Source organism: Bombina bombina, chromosome 5 (genome assembly GCF_027579735.1).
Source record: "Bombina bombina isolate aBomBom1 chromosome 5, aBomBom1.pri, whole genome shotgun sequence".
Taxonomy (NCBI): Eukaryota; Metazoa; Chordata; class Amphibia; order Anura; family Bombinatoridae; genus Bombina; species Bombina bombina.
The window spans coordinates 65958418-65977722 of record NC_069503.1 but is presented as its reverse complement, the minus strand read 5'-3'; the positions used below and the strand labels follow the sequence as shown (position 1 = coordinate 65977722).

Genomic DNA, 19305 nt, shown 5'->3' with positions numbered 1-19305 from the left:
TTTGTTCCAATGCCAAGGTGGAGCCCAATAGAAATTTATGTACTAACTGTATTGATGCTACTTTAAATAAAAGCCAATCTGTACAAATTGAACAAATTTCACCAAACAGCGAGGGGAGAGTTATGCCGACTAACTCGCCTCACGTGTCAGTACCTGCATCTCCCGCCCGGGAGGTGCGTGATATTTTGGCGCCTAGTACATCTGGGCGGCCATTACAGATAACATTACAAGATATGGCTACTGTTATGACTGAAGTTTTGGCTAAATTACCAGAACTAAGAGGCAAGCGTGATCACTCTGGGGTGAGAACAGAGTGCGCTGATAATACTAGGGCCATGTCTGATACTGCGTCACAGCTTGCAGAACATGAGGACGGAGAGCTTCATTCTGTGGGTGATGGTTCTGATCCAAACAGATTGGATTCAGATATTTCAAATTTTAAATTTAAATTGGAGAACCTCCGTGTATTACTAGGGGAGGTTTTAGCGGCTCTTAATGATTGTAACACTGTTGCAATTCCAGAGAAATTGTGTAGGTTGGATAAATACTTTGCGGTACCGGCGAGTACTGACGTTTTTCCTATACCTAAGAGACTAACTGAAATTGTTACTAAGGAGTGGGATAGACCCGGTGTGCCGTTCTCACCCCCTCCTATATTTAGAAAGATGTTTCCAATAGACGCCACCACACGGGACTTATGGCAAACGGTCCCTAAGGTGGAGGGAGCAGTTTCTACTTTAGCTAAGCGTACCACTATCCCGGTGGAGGATAGCTGTGCTTTTTCAGATCCAATGGATAAAAAATTAGAGGGTTACCTTAAGAAAATGTTTGTTCAACAAGGTTTTATATTGCAACCCCTTGCATGCATCGCGCCGATTACGGCTGCGGCAGCATTTTGGATTGAGTCTCTGGAAGAGAACCTTAATTCAGCTACGCTGGACGACATTACGGACAGGCTTAGAGTCCTTAAACTAGCTAATTCATTTATTTCGGAGGCCGTAGTACATTTAACCAAACTTACGGCTAAGAACTCAGGATTCGCCATTCAGGCACGTAGGGCGCTGTGGCTAAAATCCTGGTCAGCTGATGTAACTTCTAAGTCCAAATTACTTAATATACCTTTCAAGGGGCAAACTTTATTTGGGCCCGGTTTGAAAGAAATTATCGCTGACATTACAGGAGGTAAGGGCCACGCCCTGCCTCAAGACAAAGCCAAAGCTAAGGCTAGACAGTCTAATTTTCGTCCCTTTCGGAATTTCAAAGCAGGAGCAGCATCAACTTCCACTGCACCAAAACAGGAAGGAGCTGTTGCTCGTTACAGACAAGGCTGGAAACCTAACCAGTCCTGGAACAAGGGCAAGCAGGCCAGGAAACCTGCTGCTGCCCCAAAGACAGCATGAACCGAGGGCCCCCGATCCGGGACCGGATCTAGTGGGGGGCAGACTCTCTCTCTTCGCCCAGGCTTGGGCAAGAGATGTTCAGGATCCCTGGGCGCTAGAGATCATATCTCAGGGATACCTTCTAGATTTCAAATTCTCTCCCCCAAGAGGGAGATTTCATCTGTCAAGGTTGTCAACAAACCAGATAAAGAAAGAAGCGTTTCTACGCTGTGTACAAGATCTGTTATTAATGGGAGTGATCCATCCGGTTCCGCGGTCGGAACAAGGACAAGGGTTTTACTCAAACCTGTTTGTGGTTCCCAAAAAAGAGGGAACTTTCAGGCCAATCTTGGATTTAAAGATCCTAAACAAATTCCTAAGAGTTCCATCGTTCAAAATGGAAACTATTCGGACAATCTTACCCATGATCCAAAAGGGTCAGTACATGACCACAGTGGATTTAAAGGATGCTTACCTTCACATACCGATTCACAAAGATCATTACCGGTATCTAAGGTTTGCCTTCTTAGACAGGCATTACCAGTTTGTAGCTCTTCCATTCGGGTTGGCTACGGCTCCAAGAATCTTCACAAAGGTTCTGGGTGCCCTTCTGGCGGTACTAAGACCGCGAGGAATTTCGGTAGCTCCGTACCTAGACGACATTCTGATACAAGCTTCAAGCTTTCAAACTGCCAAGTCTCATACAGAGTTAGTTCTGGCATTTCTAAGGTCGCATGGATGGAAAGTGAACGAAAAGAAGAGTTCTCTTTTTCCTCTCACAAGAGTTCCATTCTTAGGGACTCTTATAGATTCTCTGGAAATGAAGATTTATCTGACAGAAGACAGATTAACAAAGCTTCTAAATGCTTGCCGTGTCCTTCATTCCATTCAACTCCCGTCAGTAGCTCAATGCATGGAGGTGATCGGCTTAATGGTAGCAGCAATGGACATAGTTCCCTTTGCACGTCTACATCTCAGACCGCTGCAATTGTGCATGCTAAGTCAGTGGAATGGGGATTACTCAGACTTGTCCCCTACTCTGAATCTGGATCAAGAGACCAGAAACTCTCTTCTATGGTGGCTTTCTCGGCCACATCTGTCCAGGGGGATGCCATTCAACAGGCCGGACTGGACAATTGTAACAACAGACGCCAGCCTACTAGGTTGGGGCGCTGTCTGGAATTCTCTGAAGGCTCAGGGACAATGGAGTCAGGAGGAAAGTCTCCTACCAATAAACATTCTGGAATTGAGAGCAGTTCTCAATGCCCTTCTGACTTGGCCCCAGTTAAAAACTCGGGGGTTCATCAGGTTTCAGTCGGACAACATCACGACTGTAGCGTACATCAATCATCAAGGAGGGACAAGAAGCTCCCTAGCAATGATGGAAGTATCAAAGATAATTCGCTGGGCAGAGTCTCACTCTTGCCACCTGTCAGCAATCCACATCCCGGGAGTGGAGAACTGGGAGGCGGATTTCTTGAGTCGCCAGACTTTTCATCTGGGGGAGTGGGAACTTCATCCGGAGGTCTTTGCCCAAATACTTCGACATTGGGGCAAACCAGAGATAGATCTCATGGCGTCTCGCCAGAACGCCAAACTTCCTCGCTACGGATCCAGATCCAGGGATCCGGGAGCTGTTCTGATAGATGCTTTGACAGCACCTTGGAACTTCGGGATGGCTTATGTGTTTCCACCCTTCCCGCTGCTTCCTCGATTGATTGCCAAAATCAAACAGGAGAGAGCATCAGTGATTCTAATAGCACCTGCATGGCCACGCAGGACTTGGTATGCAGATCTAGTGGACATGTCATCCTGTCCGCCTTGGTCTCTACCTCTAAGACAGGACCTTCTGATACAGGGTCCATTCAAACATCAAAATCTAACTTCTCTGAAGCTGACTGCTTGGAAATTGAACGCTTGATTTTATCAAAACGTGGTTTTTCTGAGTCGGTTATTGATACCCTGATACAGGCTAGGAAACCTGTTACTAGAAGGATTTACCATAAGATATGGCGTAAATACCTATACTGGTGTGAATCCAAAGATTACTCCTGGAGTAAGGTTAGGATTCCTAGGATATTGTCCTTTCTACAAGAAGGTTTAGAAAAGGGTTTATCGGCTAGCTCATTAAAGGGACAGATCTCAGCTCTGTCCATCTTGTTACACAGGCGTCTGTCAGAAAATCCAGACGTCCAGGCTTTTTGTCAGGCTTTAGCTAGGATCAAGCCTGTGTTTAAAACTGTTGCTCCGCCATGGAGTTTAAACTTAGTTCTTAACGTTTTACAGGGTGTTCCGTTTGAACCCCTTCATTCCATTGATATAAAATTGTTATCTTGGAAAGTTCTGTTTTTAATGGCTATTTCCTCGGCTCGAAGAGTCTCTGAGTTATCAGCCTTACATTGTGATTCTCCTTATCTGATCTTTCACTCAGACAAGGTAGTTCTGCGTACTAAACCTGGGTTCTTACCTAAGGTAGTCACTAACAGGAATATCAATCAAGAGATTGTTGTTCCATCCTTGTGTCCAAATCCTTCTTCAAAGAAGGAACGTCTTCTACACAATCTGGATGTAGTTCGTGCCCTCAAGTTCTACTTGCAGGCAACTAAGGATTTTCGACAAACGTCTTCCCTGTTTGTCGTGTACTCTGGTCAGAGGAGAGGTCATAGGGCTTCGGCTACCTCTCTCTCCTTCTGGCTTCGTAGCATAATTCGTTTAGCCTATGAGACTGCTGGACAGCAGCCTCCTGAAAGAATTACAGCTCATTCTACTAGAGCTGTGGCTTCCACTTGGGCCTTTAAAAATGAGGCCTCTGTTGAACAGATTTGCAAGGCTGCAACTTGGTCTTCGCTTCATACTTTTTCCAAATTTTACAAATTTGACACTTTTGCTTCTTCGGAGGCTATTTTTGGGAGAAAGGTTCTTCAGGCAGTGGTTCCTTCTGTATAATGAGCCTGCCTATCCCTCCCGTCATCCGTGTACTTTTGCTTTGGTATTGGTATCCCAGAAGTAATGATGACCCGTGGACTGATCACACATAACAGAAGAAAACATAATTTATGCTTACCTGATAAATTCCTTTCTTCTGTTGTGTGATCAGTCCACGGCCCGCCCTGTTTTTTAAGGCAGGTAAATATTTTTTAAATTATACTCCAGTCACCACTACACCCTTGGCTTCTCCTTTCTCGTTGGTCTTTGGTCGAATGACTGGAGGTGACGTAGAGGGGAGGAGCTATATAGCAACTCTGCTGGGTGAATCCTCTTGCACTTCCTGTAGGGGAGCAGATAATATCCCAGAAGTAATGATGACCCGTGGACTGATCACACAACAGAAGAAAGGAATTTATCAGGTAAGCATAAATTATGTTTTTTCAAAATTTTAGGTTTCTCACTGAAATTATTTACAAGCAGCTTGTGCAATTATGGCACAAATGGTTGTAAATGCTTCTCTGGGATCCCCTTTGTTCAGAAATAGCAGACATATATGGCTTTGGTGTTGCTTTTTGGTAATAATAAGGCCGTTAAATACCGCTGCGCACCACACTTGTAATATGCCCAGCAGTTAAGGGGTTAATTAGGTAGCTTGTGGGGTTAATTTTGAGCTTTAGTGTAGAGATCAGCCTCCCACCTGACACATCCCACCCCCTGATCCCCCCCTGACCCCCCTCAAACAGCTCTCTTCCCTCCCCACCTCACAATTGTCACCGCCATATTAAGTACTGGCAGAAAGTCTGCCAGTACTGAAATAAAAATATTTTTTTTTATTTTTTTTTATTTTTTGTCATACAGTCTGCAGTGATGGATCCCTCCTTACCCCACAACCTCCCTGATCCCCCCATACATCTTTCTAACCCTCCCCCTCTATCTATTTGCCGCCATCTTGGGTACTGGCAGCTGTCTGCCAGTACCCAATTTGCTCCCCAAAATATTTTTTTTTTACTTTTTTAATATAAAATATTTGTTTTCTGTAGTGTAGCTGGCCCCCCTAAATAATCTACATCCCTCCCCCTCCCAGATCCCTTACTAAAAAACAGAGATGCCCCTGCATCTACATCGATCTTTTTATTTTGTTGCCTGTATATTTTGCGTGCGCGCGCATGTGCGCGCACCCCCGCCCCGCCCCCCCCCCGCCGCAACCGCCGCACCGGGTAAAACAAGAAGGAAAGTATAACGATTGGTTGGGGAATCAACACCTAGGGGCATAATTTGAAAAAGAAGCTCCCACCCACCAACTACTTTGTGCACATACATAGCTGATGCAGATGGGGCCACAGAGTGGCCCTTTCTGCATCGGTATGTGAAATGGGGATTGTAGTGATGCCTCAATATTGAGGCATCACTACAATCCCTTGTAAGCAGCTGGAAGCGATCATGATCGCTTCCAGCACTTCAGACAACAGAGGACGTACCAGGTACGTCAACTGTCATTAAGGGAAGTTTTTCCTATGACGTACCTGGTACGTCCTCTGTCATTAAGGGGTTAAGTGTTTTTTTCTATAGGGTTACAACAGATCATATTTTGGCCGTGTTTTCATTGCGGTGGTAAAGTTTGGAAACTGCTGGTATCATAAAAATTCTCCATAGACTTTAATGGCGATAAATATTTTTATCACTTAGTTTTCACAATTTACCTCCTCAATGGAGTTTAGGTCTTTGTGTTTTACAGCTGACAAAGCCCTTTATGACAATAACATTAGTTTGTATAAATGTATATACAGGGGCAGACTGAGATCAACCAAGGCCTCTGGAAAAAAGTGTGACAGGCCCCCCCACCCCCTTTTTGCTCTACCTACCTCCTCTGTCCCTCCCACCTCATGTGCCCCTCCCACCTCATATGCCCCTCCCACCTCATGTGCCCCTCCCCCACCGTGTTTTTAATTGTCATATAAAGAGAGACAAGCCTGCTTTTTAACAAAAGATACAAATAGAATGAAGAAAAAATAATAATAGAAGTAAAATTAGAAAGTTCTTTAAAATGTCATGCTCTATCTATATATTTAAAGAAAAAAGTTTAGTTTCCTATCCCTTAAGTTTTTTTCTAGAAGACAGAACCATCAGAACTATAAAGATTGCTTTAAGTGCTATCATTGCAGGAAACAAATTGCATTAAATGAATCCATCATTTCCCAGGGTTCAGATAAATACCTAGAGCCCAAATAAGCATTTTACTCTGACACAGAAAATATAAATTCAATTCCAGTAACCATAAAGATTAGAGCTGTCATTCCCTGCAGATTTACATCCTGAGCTCCCCAGCAGCACAGAAACCCTATAGATGTGCATTCAGATAAATGTGTTATTCACGCTAGTTTCACATAGATTATCCCAAAAAAGAGAAATACATAGAAAATCCACCTGTGAGACTCCATGTGCATGGTCTAGGGAATAATTAGATCCATACAATTGAGAAATCACTGGTCTGTACTTTTTAGTTTCTGTCATTGCCTGAATCAATATATAATATATTGTATATGTATTCTGCTTGAGTTAACCCAGGTAGAGCGCCTGCTGAGTAGTGTTAAGTGTACCTAGTGATGCACTGAAGTATAAGCGGCTGGTGTAGTATCATTAAAGGGACCTCAAACACAAACATTTTTCATTCATGATTTAGGTAGAAGATACTACACACTACTGGTTTCTAACTGAACACATGGGGTGAGCCAATGACAATCTGTATTTGTGTGTCTATGTGTGTATATATATATATATATATATATATATATATATATATATAATGTAAAAAGCCAGGGATCAGCACTCAAAATAAACACAGCGGTCGGGGTGCACTTCAAATCTCATTAATACATTGTTGGGTAAAGAAGGCACTCTCAGTTTTGAAATAAACTTTTAAATACACAGAGTGTGTAATTAAAAGTTTATTTCAAAAGGGAAAGTGTCTTCTTTACCTAACGATAGATATATATATATATATTAGGGCTGCATGATTAATCGCCGCAATTTAAAAACCGTGAGAGTACACAATTTTTTGCTAAAATAAAAAATCCTCAGATGTGGCTGGGCTGCATTGATTTGTAAGTGATTTCTTGCAAACCAGCTCCATCTAGTGATTGCTTTTAGCACACATTTGTAAAATAGCTGTTTTACTTTCACTTTCTGTTTGTGATCTCAGTAGCAGCCGATCAGTCTATAGAAGTCGAAAAGCAGAGCCCATGCAGGAGATGTGAAGAGGAGGGAAATCCACGTACTTATATTTCCCCCTAGAGACATCTGAATCTTAGGTTATGTAATCATTATGGAACCTCCCACACAATCTCCTGCTCTCTGAGAAATGGCTCAAATACATAGCAGATGCAGTTAACCCTACGGCTGCCAAAAAGGCTAAAACTGCAGTCCCCTCTGCTAGCTAGCTGCTGGGTTAACTGCATCTTCAATGTATTTGATATCAGCAAGGCACAGCATTTCTGTATTGGATTCCTGGATAGGAACAGGGCTCATTTTCAGTCAAGATAAATTGTTTAAAAAAAGAAGAAAAAAATAAATAAATATATTTATATACATACACACACACACACAAACATAAGCGGAGAGAGAGAGAGAGTGAGAGAGAGTGAGAGAGAGATGTGGTTTGTATGTTTATGCTCCCAGAGTGTATTGGACATTCAGAAGCATGTACATTAAGATTCTGTAGTCTTATGTTATAGTCATTTATAAGAAAATTACGATTAAATCGCAATCACAATATTTTGGGTCCAAAATCGCGATTTTCATTTTTGCCCATATCGTCTAGCTATATATATTATATACAGCCACCAATCAGCAGCTAGAGCCTAGGATAACAAGAGAAGGAAGCAAATTAAATAATAGAAGTAAATTGGAAAGTTGTTTAAAATGATATGCTCTGTCGAAATCATGAATGTCTAATTATGACTTTAATGTTTTAATTACCATACAATTCTGCCATCAACTAGGGATGCCCCAAAATTTCGGCCGCAGTAACGGCCTATTATTTTTGGTAAAATTATTGAGCTGCTGTTTGAGTTGATTATTTGACTTACTGTTTTGCATACAATAAAAGTTTTCAAGAGGGGGGGGGCGTGTCCTAGCTGCCGCCATGATCAGTCGCAAACAAAGCGGCTTTCCGACCGTAACAGATCTGGTCTGCCGGTTCAGGGGAGGTCCATCCTCGATCTGCAGCTTGAGAACTCTATCGCCCCAAGAGAGCTTAATTATGAAGGTGATCCTTCACAGTATGCCTGCTTCAGTGTTGTGACAAGCTTGCTTACTCAGCTGGACATTATCCTTAACTACATAAGGCTGGGTATCGGCTAAAACTAATAATGGACACAGAGGATAAGTCACCCGGCTCAAGACAAGATGGACGCTAGTAACTATCTTTGGCTTATTCTAGATTGAGATTTCTGATCTGTTATGCTAAATGTTTCTCTGTTATAATATAGCTACACCTTGCCCCATATATTCCTCAACTGTTCATACATACCAGTTCAATGTACAATATTAAGTTATGGATAATGTGGTTTTATGTTTACTTTATTTCTTGCTTTGTTAGATGTCCCTTGGAGGTTGACTGTGGATCAATATCATTCACCTCATTTTCCAATAAGGCTTAGGTATACAGAGATACATATATCTATGTTGCTTAGATCATACATAATATACGTCCCTTAATTGTTGTAGCACTTATGTTAGTGTTAAGGGGGTCTTCATATATCTCACTAGTTATTCCTATCCTTGGATGTGTATGACTTATGTTTTAAGAGGCTGACAACTGTGGGATCACAAGTTTTAGCATTACTATACTTGAGTTGACATGATTTGGCATCCTTCCGCACTGCCAGCGGCTGAGGTAGTGTGGCATGCTGAGAAATTTTTGTAACTTAAATTAGTAGTGCTTTAGTTTCAGTTAAATATTAATACGGTCCCTTTATTATTTTATGTGCAGTTCACCACGTATATAGCCTACAACTATTCCGGATTTAGTATAATATGATCCCACCTATCATCATTAGTTATCTCAGCTCCTTATTCCTATAGAAATCTTTGGGACCTAACCATGTTTAAGCATTTTTGTTTCTTATTTTCATCTCCATACTATTGACAGATTTAGCACTTGCATTATACCAGCTTTGAATAGCCTTTACGAACATATATATCCAGTGTAATCCTGATGTGTGAGCGATTCAGTATTAATGAGATTCCCTTATGGCATCATATCTAGGTAATTGAATATATGGAGTGCTGTTGTTGTTACAGAACTAGTTTAGTATGAGCCAAGCTGTTAGGAAATATAACTAGCTACCACAGTACATTTATTCCTATTGAAATCCCTGTCACCTAACCATAGTTAAGCACTTTTCTTAGTTTCAACCCCATACTATTGACGGCTTAAGCACTATCCCAGATCTAAATGGCTCCTATAAACATATATATCTGGTGTCAACCTGCTGTGAAGTAGATATAAGAGGTCTTCTTGTGGCATTATGTTTAGATCACTGAATATATAGCTTACTGCAGTTCTCACAGACCTAGTATAGTATGAGCTTGCATGTTAGGTAATATAACAAGTTACCACAGTTCCTTCAACTCTATAGAAATTCCTGTAGCCTGACCATGTTCAAGCATTTTTTTTTTTTTTAAGTATCAACTCCATGCTATTGGCAACCTTAGCACTCATTCTATATCAGCTTTGAATGGCCCCTATAGACCGGTAACCCTAGACTACACTTGCTATGAGGAAGATACAACGACCAGATATCACAGACTCCTTAACACTATGTTATCTATGTTTTTCGTACGCCGTTTACCCTGCTATTCCTTTTTTTATTTTTTTTTATTTCTCCAGGTCCAAGAGTGACCATGTTGAACATTAGAGCACCTCCCTAAGTCTTTTAATCTACATGGGTCCATGAGTGGCCTCTTTAAACAATGGAGGGGCAATCATTCTCTATATAAATGTTAAATGAGGTCACATTTATCCAGTGTGGTAATAACCTATTGAATTGCGATGTCCTGACCTTCTTTACTTTGCTAACTGTCATGGTTAACCCAATTTTATCATATGTGTACTGTATTATTTACTGAACTATATACTGTTGTTATTTTTATGTACAACCTCAATAAAATTTCAAGAACTATACTTTATTTGGATAATTGGTATAGAAAATTGTTAAATCTGATTCTGTTACACAGAATTAAATACAGAATAATACAGTATATTGATGTTTAATATTTTAAGTAGGGATGTAGAAATATTTTGGCAGAAAATTATGTCTTTTTTTTCTGTTTTTTTTTTTGTTTCGTTTTTTTTTTTCTTGGTAAAACTATTTTGCAGCATATTATTTTAAGATCTTTTTCCTTATTCATATAGGGAGAGTCCACAGCTGCATTCCTTACTTGTGGGAAATACTGAACCTGACCACCAGGAGGAGGCAAAGACATCCCAGCCAAAGGCTTAAATACCTCCCCCACTTCCCTCATCCCCCCCAGTCATTCTTTGACTTTCGTCACAGAGGTTGGCAGAGAAGTGTCAGAATATTTTGGAGTAATTCCTAGGAAGGGTATCTACCCTTCGATATGGGACTGGAGTTTTAAGTAGTCTTGTCAGCCTCTCAGTGAGAGCATTGACAAAGGTTTGGGTCTGGAGATGCAGGTATAGTCTATTCTATGAATATGGAATCCCAGAAGGGGAAACAAAAAGGCGCGCTAGACAGAATATTAAGAGCTCTGGTATGCTCCAAATATAATTTTTTCAAAAGGATTTTCAAAAGGATATAATAGTTAGATTTTTCCAAAACGGTTTGAATTTCTTAATCCTAGGCAAGATTTATAGCTGATAATCTGAGTCAGGGCTGCTCCTCTTGATCCCGGAGTGTCGGGCAAAATTAGTTGAAAATAAAAACACAAAGAGGGTGCCTCATATTCTATGAAACCATCCAGACTCAGATTAACAGCTCCTTAGCAATCAGTGTTGACGAGTTTCACTGCCTGCTTTTTCTCACTCAATTCAATGTTAGGAGCGACGCACCAAGACTGTCACACTTGAGAGGCTGTGTTTCTGTTCTACAGCATGGATTCCGGTAAGATTGTTTTGATTTTAACAAACATGTATAAAAAGACGCTAGAAGACAGGGTCACAGTTTGACTCCTTTATCTTTATGAAATCAAGGGTTAATATCTCCGAAAAGGGATTATTAAACAGTAGGGTTTAATCATATTTGTTTTATGTGATTTATGCTGCTTTATGTGTGAGATGTGTTTGGCTGTTATGGAACATACAGTTCTCTCTTTTACTGTGAAAGTTACATAGTTTATACGCTTGGCGCACTTTCTTCCTAGGGCAGGAGCAGCCCTGCTTTACGCACCGGGTGTGGTCATGGTTTCCATTTCCTATCTATGACTAAGTGACTACAGAGAGGAATTAATTTTGTCAACACTGTCTGAGTCATAGGAGGTGGTGAGTGCCCCAGCCATTGAGGGTATAGGTGCCAGTTTTTTCTCTTTGTTTAAAAACAAACAAGAGTAAAAAGTTATAGAGGATTCTGAGATTTTAGAGGGGGATCCCTCTACTACAGAATCTGATACCTGTGTATATTGTGAGGAGGCCCGGTTAGACCAGCCTACTCAATTATTTTCCATATGCTGCAATAAGGTGTTTTCTTCATCCAATGTTGAGATGTTAGATGCCACTGAGCCTTCCGCCTCTGAGGACGCTTCATCCCATGAGGTGTGTCCCTTACATTCATCTGATCCTACACATGCAGCTTCCCCTCGCACCACTAATCCTCCACTTGGAGGGGGCCTTTTTCCACCAGATGTTACTGTGCAGTTCTGTATGGTGCTTGTCTGTAGCCTTCTGGCCTTTACCTAGTACTGCTACACACAAACAAAGGGTTAATCCATGCACTCCTGCCCAGGTATCATCATGTAAAGTGTTGGTTGCATCCGATCAGTCATCTGGGGATGCGGATCCCTCTGAGGCTTCAGAGTACGGACATTTTGGGTCGGAACCGGCAGATTCTCTTCCTCCAGAGGAAAATCTCGCTTTTAGATTTAGAGTGCCTCGTCTGCTCCTTCTTCTAAGGGAGGTTTTGGCAGTTTTGTAGACTTCTAGAGCTGATCTCTTGGTCGAGTCTCGGAGTTCTAAAGAAGATAGCAAAGTTGATTAAGATGGGTGGGGCATGATGAAGACCCTCTTCCCCATCGTCTAATTCCTTTTAAGATTCCCAGTTCAGGGCTCTATAGGGGTTTGTTATACTCACATTTTCTTGGCTAGCACTATTTGTGCGCTTGCCAATGGTTTTTCTATTCTATTTAAAGATAGTTTGTGCCTAGAGCCCTTTGATACATGAAGGAAACACTTTAGTTATAAGTATGTTTAGTGGGATAATTATTGACAACTTTTGTTGTCTCACTTGCTGGTGCACTTTTCTAATGAGGTGTCCTTTGCTCAACTCAAGGTGGTTACTCACTCGATATCTTCAAGAAAGAATTAAGGCCTTGTAGCTGATAATTCTTTTATCTGTAATACTTTGCAGATTACTAGCCCAAAACTGGGGATTTAGGTTTTTCGTTCTGTTCAGGTCTTGGGTCGCTCTGACAGATATGACCTTTGAACCTTATCTTTTTCTTCTGCTTAAGGGAAAAATTTGATCTGGTTTCTGTTTTCCATGTTTTTTACCGTTTTGATTAAAATTCTTTAATTTGTCTTATTCTACTGATAAAGCTCAGCATCAGAGACCTCCGCTACATCCAAGTGTGTTTGGAGACTGGCTCAGTCCTTGACTCGTCCAGCATAGCAAACATCTTGCTGAACCTAGGTTGGCATGAGGGCATGAGGGCTAGTTTCTAGTCTTATACGGATCGTGTGGTGACTGACTATAGCTCCTTCAGACGCTTGACTCAGGGACATTTAGGATTCCTGGGTCCTAGAGACTTCAAGTCTCAGCCACCCTCGGGCAGATTCCTTGTATTTTTCTTGTTTTCACAGACGGAGAGAAGGAAGTCTTTCTGGAGTGGGTGTGGGTTTGTACTCTTTTAGAGTATTTGTCCTGAAACCAATCCTTTTCTTTATGGTCCCATAGAAGGTAGGAACTCCCATCCTAATTGCGATCTTTACTACTTAAAGCTAGTTCTAGCCTCTCCTCGTTCCAGAGAGAGGCTAAAATAAATCCCCCCGTGTTCTAGCTCGGGGTATGACCACTATTGATGAAGGATATCATTCCTTTGCTTTCTTTCACAGGGAACATTTTGGTTCCTGAGGTTGACGTTCTGGACAATGCACTTCCATTTCATTGCTCCTTTGTTTGTTCTAGCTACCGCGTCTAGATCTTTTCACTATCTAGAAATTCTTGGCATTGCAAGTATCCAGATAATGTGGCAGTTTTCCTTTCTGGACAATTCTGGTTCAACCACCATCGTCTTGTCTGTATGAAGACCATTTGGGTGTTTCACCTGTCTTCCTCGATCATCAGGGATGGAGACATGAGAACTACTTTTCTGACTAGATGGTGGCAAGTATAGCTTCGACATGTTGTTCCCTTCAGACCTCCTTCTGGCCATCACTGGCTCAGGTTTGGTGGTGACTGTATTTATGGTGTCCATCATGGGCTTCATTCTTTTGCCAGATCTCATCTCCGACCAATGCTCTGTGAATGCTGAGGCAGTAGAGGGGCGTTGTTTTGAATCTGTTTCAACAGTTTTCCTTGGACCTCTGGTTGAGAGTTTGTTCTCTTTTAGGCTTGTTCCAGATCTCCTGTTACAAGGGACATCCTTCTTAGGAGCATCCCAGGCGATGTTGACTACAGTCACTAGTCCATCAGGATGGAGAAGGAAGTGCCAGAATGCTCCCTCCTGATTACCTATGGATCTTTGGGCAATCCTTTTTGCTCTTAAGTCTTATCCTACTGGGTAAGTCCCTGTTTATATTTTCTACCCAGACTAATTTTTCCTCAGTGGTTCAGATATCCATCTGAGGGGTGGGACACTCCCTAGCAATGAGGGTAGTATCCCAAGTCTGGGGTAGACAGAGGCCCACTATTGCTTGTTGTTAACAATCCACACTCAGGGTGTGGTCATCCGGGATGGATGTTATCTGCAGACATTCCCTGTTTGGGGATATGGTCTCTTCATCTGAGGGATTTCGGATGTTGAAGTTGAAGGGGGACGCCGGAGATCTCATGGTGTCTCGTCTCGATACAAGTACTCAGTTTGTCTGAGGTGCAGGGATCCTCAGGCGGAAGTAATGGAGGCATTAGCAGTGTCTTGGAGGTTCAATTTATTTTTCTTTTGACAGATCTCATCTCCGACTGATGCTCTGTGAATGCTGAGGCAGTAGGGTGGGATTGTTTTGAATCTGTTTCAACCGTTTTCCTTGGACCTCCGGTCAAGAGTTTGTTCTCTTTTAGGCTTGGTCCAGATCTCCTGTGGATGGAGAAGGTGTGCCAGAAGCCACGGGGCCTGTGGGTTCAGGAGGAATGCTCCCTCCTGATTACCTATGGATCTTCGGGCAATCCTTTTTGCTCTGAAGGCTTATCCTACTGGGTTAGTCCGAGTTTATATATTCTAACCAGACTCATTTTTCCTCAGTGGTTCTGATATCCATCTGAGGGGTGGGACACTCCCTAGCGATGAGGGTAGTGTCCCAAGTCTGGGGTGGGTGGAGGCCCACTATTGCTCATTGTTAACTTTCCACACTCAGAGTGTGGTCAACCTGGACAAATGTTATCTGCAGACATTCCCTGTTTGGGGATATGGTCTCTTCATCTGAGGGATTTTGGATGTTGAAGTTGAAGGGGAGATAAAGATCTCATGATGTCTTGTCTCGATACAAGTACTCAGTTTGTCTGAGGTGCAGGGATCCTCAGGCGTAGCTAATAGAGGCATTAGCAGTGTCTTGGAGGTTCAATTTATTTTTCCCTGTCCACAATTGCCACCCTTCCTCGAGTAGTGACTCAATCTAGCGGGAGCAGGTGTCAATGACACTGCTGCTGCGAAGGTGTTTCCTGGATTTAGTGGGGATTTCATCTTATCCTCCAGGAGGGTTCCTTGTTGCAGGGACCTGCGGGTACATGGCCTTTTCTTCATCATACCTGATTCACTGAAGATTGCGGGAGTTTGATATTTAGTCTTATTCAGAGAGGGTTCCCTGAGAGTGTTATGATACTCTCATTCATTACTCATCACACCTATCATAAGGTGTGGAGGACCTACTTATATCTGGAAGAGAGTGTTTTTTTCCTGCACAGGATTCAAGGTTGCCAGGCATTTTTCCTTTCTCCAGGTCGGTTTGGAGAAGGGCCTCTATGCTAGTTCCTTGATGGGACAGTGTTGGCCCTGTCTGTTTTACTGCACAAGAGGCTTGCTGAGCTTCCAGATGCATAGTCTTTGGTTAAGGCTCTGAGTAGTATCAGGCTGGTGTTTAAACCTGATGCTCCTTCTGGGAGCTTAAATCTTGTCCTTAATGTTTTTAGCATCACGTTGTATCTTGGAAGGTTCATTTCTTTTGATTATTGCTCTGCGCGCAGAGTCTCTGTGATTGCTGCCTTGCAATGCATCCCTCCTTATCTGGTGTTTCTTGCTGATAAGGCCGTTCAATGTCCTAGGTTAGGATTTCTTCCTAAGGTTGTGTCAGATCGCACCTTAATCAGGAAGAGATGGTTCCTTCCTTATGTTCTAATCCTTCTTCATCGAAAGAACGTTTTCTGCATAATATGGATGTAGTCATGTCTTGAAGTTCTTCAGGCTATGACGGAATTTAGACAAACGTATTATCTGTCATTGGTTCTGGGGAAACTTAGGGGTCAGAGGGCCTCTTCATCTTCCTTGTTTTTTGTTTGAGGAGTTTTATCTGTTTAGCATGTGACACAGCAGGACATAGGCCTCCTCAGAGGATTACGGATCATTCTACAAGAGCAGTGGCTTCCTCTTGGGCCTTCAAAGATGAGGCCTCTATGGATCAGATTTGTAAGGCAGCTACCTGGTCTTCCGTACATACTTTTTCAAAATTTTACAAGCTTGAGGTTTTTGCTTCTGCTGAAGCAGCCTTCGGGAGAAAGGTTTTTCAGGCTGTGGTGCCCTCAGATTAGGTCCGCCTCTGCTTTTACCCTCCCGTTGGCATTCAGTGTCCTCTGGAGCTTGGGTATTATTTCCCACGAGTAAGGAATGCAGCTGTGGACTCTCCCTATATTAAGAAGGAAAACATAAATTATGCTTACCAGATTTCCTTTCAATCTGTATAGGGAGAGTCCACAGCTCCCGCCCTTGTTCTCCGATGGGTGGCCCTAAATTTTGATTTATTCTTCTGACACCTTTTTCACCCAGATATTTCTCCTAGTTCCCTCGGCAGAATGACTGGCTGATGAGGGAAGTGGGGGAGGTATTTAAGCCTTTGGCTGGGGTGTCTTTGCCTCCTCCTAGTGGTCAGGTTCATTATTTCCCACAAGTAAGGAATGCAGGTGTGGACTCTCCCTATACAGAAGGAAATGAAATGATCTGTTAAGTATAATTTATATTTATGTACAATTTTAGTGTGTTACTTTCAATAAAAGTGTGGTTATTTTATTGGCTTGCAGTTTTTCAATTCAGATTCATTCATTAAATAGTCTAATTATGCAAAGTTAATCCTAGATTTTTGGGCTCGGTTTCGGTCCAGAATTTCCATTTCGGTGCATCACTACCATCCACTTATATACAGAGCAGCAGAATATGCATATAAGGAACATGTAAAACATTCCAGCTTTAACCCTTTATCTGGCACAAAGCCATTTTTGTTTAAATTAACATTTTTTTGGCCACATTATTGATTAAGTTTTGCAATTTACACACAGATATGTACTTATTAAAGCACACTATAAAGCCTGGGTACATTTACACACAGATGTACTTATTAAAGCACACTTTAAAGCCTGGGTACATTTACACACAAATATGTACTTATTAAATCACACTATAAAGCCTAGGTACATTTACACACATATGTACTTATTAAATCACACTATAAAGCCTAGGTACATTTACACACAGATGTACTTATTAAATCACACTATAAAGCCTAGGTACATTTACACACAGATGTGTACTTATTAAATCACACTATAAAGCCTGGGTAAATTTACACACAGATATACTTATTAAATCACACTATAGAGCCTGGGTACATTTACACACAGATGTACTTATTAAATCACACTATAAAGCCTGGGTACATTTACACACAGATATACTTATTAAATCACACTATAAAGCCTGGGTACATTTACACACATATGTACTTAATAAATCACACTGTAAACCCTGGGTACATTTACACACAGATGTACTTATTAAATCACACTATAAAGCCTGGGTACATTTACACACAGATGTACTTATTAAATCACACTATAGAGCCTGGATACATTTACACACAGATGTACTTATTAAATCACACTATATAGCCTGGGTACATTTACACACATATGTATTTATTAAAGCACACTATAGAGCCTGGGTACATTTACACACATATGTACTTATTAAATCACACTATAAAGCCTAGGTACATTTACATACAGATGTACTTATTAAATCACACTATAAAGCCTGGGTACATTACACACAGATGTACTTATTAAATCACACTATAAAGCCTCAGTACATTTACACACAGATGTACTTATTAAATCACACTGTAACGCCTGGGTACATTTACACACAGATGTGTACTTATTAAATCACACTGTAACGCCTGGGTACATTTACACACAGATATACTTATTAAATCACACTATAGAGCCTGGGTACATTTACACACAGATGTACTTATTAAATCACACTATAAAGCCTGGGTACATTTACACACAGATATACTTATTAAATCACACTATAAAGCCTGGGTACATTTACACACAGATATGTACTTATTAAATCACACTGTAAAGCCTGGGTACATTTACATACAGATGTACTTATTAAATCACACTATAAAGCCTGGGTACATTACACACAGATGTACTTATTAAATCACACTATAAAGCCTGGGTACATTTACACACATATGTACTTAATAAATCACACTGTAAACCCTGGGTACATTTACACACAGATGTACTTATTAAATCACACTATAAAGCCTGGGTACATTTACATACAGATGTACTTATTAAATCACACTATAAAGCCTGAGTACATTACACACAGATGTACTTATTAAATCACACTATAAAGCCTGAGTACATTTACATACAGATGTACTTATTAAATCACACTATAAAGCCTGGGTACATTACACACAGATGTACTTATTAAATCACACTATAAAGCCTGGGTACATTTACACACATATGTACTTAATAAATCACACTGTAAACCCTGGGTACATTTACACACAGATGTACTTATTAAATCACACTATAGAGCCTGGGTACATTTACACACAGATGTACTTATTAAATCACACTATAGAGCCTGGATACATTTACACACAGATGTACTTATTAAATCACACTATATAGCCTTGGTACATTTACATACAGATGTACTTATTAAATCACACTATAAAGCCTGGGTACATTACACACAGATGTACTTATTAAATCACACTATAAAACCTGGGTACATTTACACACATATGTACTTAATAAATCACACTGTAAACCCTGGGTACATTTACACACAGATGTACTTATTAAATCACACTATAAAGCCTGGGTACATTTACACACAGATGTACTTATTAAATCACACTATAGAGCCTGGATACATTTACACACAGATGTACTTATTAAATCACACTATATAGCCTGGGTACATTTACACACATATGTACTTTTTAAAGCACACTATAGAGCCTGGGTACATTTACACACAGATGTACTTATTAAATCACACTATAAAGCCTAGGTACATTTACATACAGATGTACTTATTAAATCACACTATAAAGCCTGGGTACATTACACACAGATGTACTTAT

General features: G+C 41.0%; 1 protein-coding gene across 1 annotated transcript in view; it reads left to right on the top strand.

Moving 5' to 3' along the window:
* The window catches only part of LOC128659870 (gastrula zinc finger protein XlCGF26.1-like), a 296170-nt gene that overhangs the window by 250096 nt on the left and 26769 nt on the right, over positions 1 to 19305 (top strand). Inside the window, exon 4 of the mRNA XM_053713449.1 lies at positions 6770 to 6797. Within this exon, the coding sequence (XP_053569424.1) occupies positions 6770 to 6797 (28 nt within the window). The remainder of the gene's footprint in view (positions 1 to 6769; positions 6798 to 19305) is intronic.